At 34.2% G+C, this 6,133-nt stretch overlaps 1 protein-coding gene across 1 annotated transcript in view; it reads left to right on the plus strand.

Annotated features, from left to right (window-relative positions):
• The window catches only part of LOC763903 (protein OSCP1-like), a 29,416-nt gene extending 27,484 nt beyond the window's left edge, over nt 1-1,932 (plus strand). The window contains exons 8-9 of the mRNA XM_030995160.1: nt 122-191; nt 1,243-1,932. Of these exons, the coding sequence (XP_030851020.1) occupies nt 122-191; nt 1,243-1,356 (184 nt within the window). The 3' untranslated portion in view covers nt 1,357-1,932. The remainder of the gene's footprint in view (nt 1-121; nt 192-1,242) is intronic.
• Nucleotides 1,933-6,133: the final 4,201 nt, after the last annotated feature.

The following is a 6,133-nucleotide window of genomic DNA, read 5'->3' on the forward strand; positions in this document are numbered from 1 at the left end:
ATCCTGTAATTTGTTATTGTTTGCAGAATTTATTAATGTGTTTAAAAATTTGCTGTAAAACTTTTGATTGTGACATTTTTTATGCCCTTCTTTCTAATGATATATATATTTCAATTTTCAGGAAGTTTGCAGCTACTCGTCCTCCACCAGACATGTATGATGTCAAGGTCATTAACATAGACGCATCAAAGGTTGGTACCCCTCCCCCGCAAATCTGTGAATTCCAAGAGGGAAAAGAATAAATCAATCAATTAATCAATCAGTGAACAAGTATTGTGGGTAAAATTAAAAAGTCAGCTTCTTACATTGTAGATATTGCTGGAAATGTGAAACATGTACTGTCAATTTTCCAGATAGGAAAATGGGCAAAGTTGCAATGTAAAGGTCACATACAGGTATAAGATTTTGGCTATCTGAACACCTAACTTATGGGTTATAAAGTTATTGTTAAAGGCCCACTGCACTACTTGTAGCTACTTGCGCCCTCTATATAACAAACAATGCATAATCGGTGACCATTGGTCCCCCATGATCCTCTTTTTCTTATGATAACTAAGAGCTGAGTTGATGAGATAACCACCTATCCAGTGACCTTGCAGGGCGCTCTAATCCCTCCTGTAAACTATGGCAGATAAGCTTTAAATGATCCGTTTATAAAGTAAAAGAGGGTGAATGTTGACTATGCATCCTAGTAATTGATAATGGAAATACATCTTTATCACCTATTCATTTGCTATTTGAAATACAGGGACAAATGCAAATATATGGAAGCTGCTCTCAAAGTGGAGGGTTGCTTGCTTCTATCGTGCTCTCTTTGAGACTGTTTCACAAAGATAATAAGTTGAACTTATCTCTAAGTTGGACTTTAAAATTATGGAAAGCTGTTGGCTTCTATGAAACTATTTTGTAAAAGTTTTTTCAAAAGGCATAGAATGTTGATTCAAATCATTCATATTTTCTATTATCAAGGAGATATCAGTTTCTTTACGTGGAATTTATAAAAGGTCTAAAATACTTGAATTTTTCGCTTTTGAATATATTTTATTTTAAGGCTACAAATGGCACTCCATAATGTTTGAGTCTAACTAAGAGTCAAGTTCGACTTACGATCTTTTGTGAAACACCCCCCAGATCTGCTAATGACTTTGCACATACATTTTCATGTACCCTTGATACACTGCTGGAAATGATAACAAATGTTTACACTGGAAATAATGTTTTTCTTAACGTTACTTTTTCCAGATTCAGACGAGCGAGGAGCTGAGTAGAATAATGGGAGACATGGCTATACCCGATGCCTCTGGTCCATCCAGTAAGGGTGATGACCTTTTAGAACTGATGGACAGCGCATCATGAGGTCAAAGGTCACAGTAGTTTTTAGATTATATCTTGATGTATACATTCTGTAACGTGCCATGATGATGATCGATACGTGCGCTATATAAGAATCCAATATTATTATTATTATTATCATATCGTTCTATGAGACTGCTTGTGATATTTGTGCTGCTCCAGCTATCGAAAACTTCAGTCATTCTTATTTAAGTCTCAAGATTCAACAACGTATCTATTTATACATTCATCACAAAGGCTCTAAGAAAATCATTGTTCAGTGCCTGTTTGGCAATTTTTGCTAACTTGCCGTTGTGTCACTGGATTCGCGAACTACCGTAGACGCATACAGGAGATATATTTGTTCACGAAACCAGCTGATAAAGCTGTACACCATGTTGCTTCTGTATTGAAAGACACTGCCTAATATTTCTGACTGTCCAAGTGCATGTAGGATAATTTAGATAGTAAATTGGCATTTCATACAAAAGCATCGTGCACATTTTATATGGACTTATAATTGATGAACGTAGAATGTGTATTGTATACATTACTTGGTAGATGACATGAATTTCATTTTGAATTTAGGAGCGATGTCAATTCTGCATACCGGTACATGTTTATAAAAAAATCTAGGAGTGGTAATTTGTTTTTCCTTTTTTGTGTGTGAGTGTTTGTTTTCAAGTTGCTGTCACTTTAAAAACACAGTACTAGCAGTTTGTTATAGCTATATGAAAGCTAATTACTTAAGAATTTCTACCACTCTTGCAACCTGTGTGAATTATATGCACTTATATGTAGATGATTGTGAAGTAAGAATAATGTCTGATGTTCAAAATGCAAATCAAAGAGGTTTTTATTTGAGAGAAGTTTTGTTTTGAAGGTAAATACAATGTTAATTAAGGTCATAGGTCATGAGGATTATATTGACTGTTATAGAGCGAGAAGGGTATTAATATACTGTATTAGAGTTAACACCTTCTGGCTGTAGAAAGGCGTTATGTATGTTTGTTTGTTTTTGATAGTACAACTAGATGTACTAATACTGAAATGGTCAATTTGGAGACGGAATGGTTTTATACACACTTGACGTACGCCCTTCTGGCTCCATAGATGACATATCGTTGAGCGAGTCATTTTCTCCTCGTTGCTGCTCTCCACCCATGTGAACATCAAGGTCATAAATCTCCTTTTTCTGCAAGGAAAATATATTTATTTACACTGACACTTTAAAATATAATTATTGCACATGCTTTTACACAAGCCCTGTATGAAAAATCCATCAATATTCAACAAAGAAAATTGAAATTTATGACAGGTCCAGTACAAAGTAAATGGGAGGGATGCTTAAAATGTGCAAAATTTTCACTTTGCAAACATATGATCAACTCTTACTGATCTGTTTCCTTAATGTTATTATGTTTTTGCATTTATTAAGACCAACTTAGTAGATCACTTTTATGAACTTTGGCTATTTCTGTTTTGTTTTGTTTTTGTGTTTTTTTATTTGTCAAATGCATTATTTTGGGTGCAACATATTTTTCTTTAAAGATAGTGGAGTGTTTTCCAAGTTTCAAAGTTTCATAACTTTTGTGTGATGTTTTAAATAGTAGTTGCCCTATAGAACCGTCCGTTGGGGTTTGTGCATTTACAATGTAGTCTTACGTGAGACAGATATTTCTGTTAATGTTTTGTTACTTTTCTGCCTGTATTAATAGACTTTCAACTATTCATGTATATTATATATCTGCTGAAGGGAATGTAAAAGAGACAAGATTTATATTTTCCCCAGGTCTAGATCACTTTAAATTGTAACTGTGTGTCCTCTGAAATTGAAAGTAGATTTAATTTGTTCATTTATTTTCATTGTATTTCCACTCTGATATGATGATCGTAATCAATGCCATGAGTATATTTCTCAATTAAAAGCGATCCAAAGATAGCAACTTGCACCAAACAGATTTATGTTCTTTCACATTAGTTGGATTGAGTGATGAACAAAATAATGGCGGGATACATAGTTTAACTAAGTTATGAAACTTTGTTTTTACATCATAATAATTGTATATGCATTTTAAGGTTGTGTTTCCTTTTATGACATTCTAAAAAGTACTGTTTGATAAGAATGCTTGTAGCTTCAAATTGATATTCATGTGAAGCTATTGCTATCTTTTTTAATTGTATACAATGATATACAGTGATGGTTACCAATGGACCAAAATTGAATTTCATTTCATGAAACAATGACAATGATATTATGTTGAGCATTGTTGTCAGTTAATACCTTAAACTATATATTTTATACAGGTGTTTGAAGTATATTCTGTATATATATTCAACATTCCAAAATTGTGTATTCCTGCCCAGACAGAAAGTCTCATTCTCTTCTATCAACGGTTATTCCACTGAGACTACTTAATATGGTTCCCATCAACTGCCTCCCCAGAGGGGAAAGTTAACTCATGTCTATTTTATCATGGAAGAATTCACCATACCTAGGGCTCGTTGCACAAAATTGACCATTGATTGTAACTTCGCCATCAATGGTAACTACCATGGAAATCTTGATTTTGATTGGCTGTTGAGCCCTGTTACCATGGTAGTTGCCATTGATGGTAAAGTTACCATCAATGGTAGGTTTTATGCAATGGGGCCAAGATGATTTATTTTTTCTTGTTTCATTTCTGCCAGCTTTGAAGTGTTACTTGTGTCTCTTGCATCTCTCCAACCCATCCAGTTCATGGGGTGATGTCTAGCTTGATTTTATGATCTATTGGTCTTAACTCAGCTCTGTGAAGTACCGGTACCTTTATTGTACCAACATCATTTTGCATACGTATCCTGTTCAGAGCCAGAAGGGTATTAATTGTGTTACGGCACGAGTTGACATTCTTCTTACTCCCAAACAGAGCTAGTTGAGTCCATAACATTACTTTTATCCCATCAAAATTCCTCAATCTTTCATAAAAAGCTAAAACTCAAGTAGTCAATAGTTTGTTATGATGTCACAATACCTTGAAATATCTCGATTGAATCAATCCATCCATTGCATGTAGAATCTTGTTTCGGCTTTTCTTTTTAAGTCAAATGTGATAATCTGAAATTTACACCTTGATTTTTGTTCATTATGATTAGAGGTAGAAATATTTCTGATCGAGTTCAATATTTTGTCGCTTGTTGGTGTCACTTGGAAGAATATTACCCTTGATGTGAGCCTCTGCTTAGCAGTGAGGGCATTATCTCCATGTAAAATAATATGACTTTCATCTTAAGTATTTATAAGAACATACCATTTATATGTACTATACGGTTAGCACTGCCTGTATGTCGAAATATATGTTATTATCCTTCACATTAAATGTATGGCAACATTTGACTTTGTGGAAAATTCTATGTGCTGAATATATATATATTTTATGATGTTTGTGCAGTGAATGCTACAGTGGGCACTGTAAAAAAACTTCTTGCATTCTATAGTTAATAAATTATGAACAAAACCATTTAGAGTGAGTGACTTTTTGTTAGTGTTGTGTAAGTAATGAATGGTATGGTTAGATTACAGTGGACTTGATAATTAGAGGGCAACGCCAAGTGAAGAATTTAATTTCATATCAGGAAGAAGAAAAGAAAAATAATCATCACTACATTTTATGTACTATTAATAACATACATTTTATAACGCCTCTTTAATTTATCATGAAGTAAATGTTATTTTATTGTTATTCTCTAGATATGCTGGAAAAAAATGACATCGCGAGGCCCATCGAGGTCAATCCTAGAGATGGTTTCAATTTGAACCGGGCTCTAATGTCCTTTGATAATGGGTACCTGGCAATAAGCCCGATCACGGTTGCAGTCTGAGCATGAGCAGATAAAGGTCTTTGCAGAACAAATTTTGAAATAGAGTGGAGAAGTGTGACGTCATCACAAATCTATTTTTGGAATTTCTCAATTTTTTTTCTTCATTTTACGAAAGAGTATCAAAAGTAATGTCCGAATGTCGAAAACCAAATGAATTGGCTGAGATATGATCATCTGAATAAATAGATTTCCTATTTTGCTCTGGTTCATAACATTCCGAGCTGGTCTATTGCTTTAGTCATATTAATTGCAGAGCCCTCATTAATACTAATGAGTCCATGGATAAACGACATTATTCGTATTAAGGTATTATTACCCATCAAAAAAAGTATTGATTATAAACATAAACATTCATATCTAATAATAAAAATTTGCTCGAAGTTAAAAAACGGGTGAAATGAGGGAAAATTTTAAGTGAAAATAATTCTCCCCTCTCCCGATCCCACGCTCTCTCTCTCTCTGCCTCTGAGTAATCTCTCTCTCTCTATTTCTTTCCCCCTTCTCTCTCTCTCTCTCTCTCTCTCTCCCTAAATGGAAAACAGAATTAAATAAACGTTCATTACGCTCCCAGAGAGATTTACCTACGAATTTTACAAAGCGAAGAATTATAATCCATTTAGTATTGACCGGTGAACATGATAACAAATTCTAAAGGAAGAAAAGAAAGCTAATCTCTTAAAAACTTCCTAGATACTTGCTTGAATTGCTTACCAAGTCGATTTCTCGCACTTCGACGTTTGTTTGTAATATTAAAAGCCTACTATCTTCCAGGTGCACACTTGCATAAATTTCTCTTTTATTGTAGGTATCGGCAGTGATCATATTGATTAATCGTCCGCTCTTCTGAGAAGTAGAGTGGCGGTGCGAATAAACAAACACATTTAAAAACTGAGTGGTTCCCAAGCCCTAAAAAGATGCTGGTGTTATTTCCCATCAGAAG

The sequence above is a fragment of the Strongylocentrotus purpuratus genome, unplaced genomic scaffold (assembly GCF_000002235.5).
Source record: "Strongylocentrotus purpuratus isolate Spur 01 unplaced genomic scaffold, Spur_5.0 spur5_scaffold_21, whole genome shotgun sequence".
Classification (NCBI taxonomy): Eukaryota; Metazoa; Echinodermata; class Echinoidea; order Camarodonta; family Strongylocentrotidae; genus Strongylocentrotus; species Strongylocentrotus purpuratus.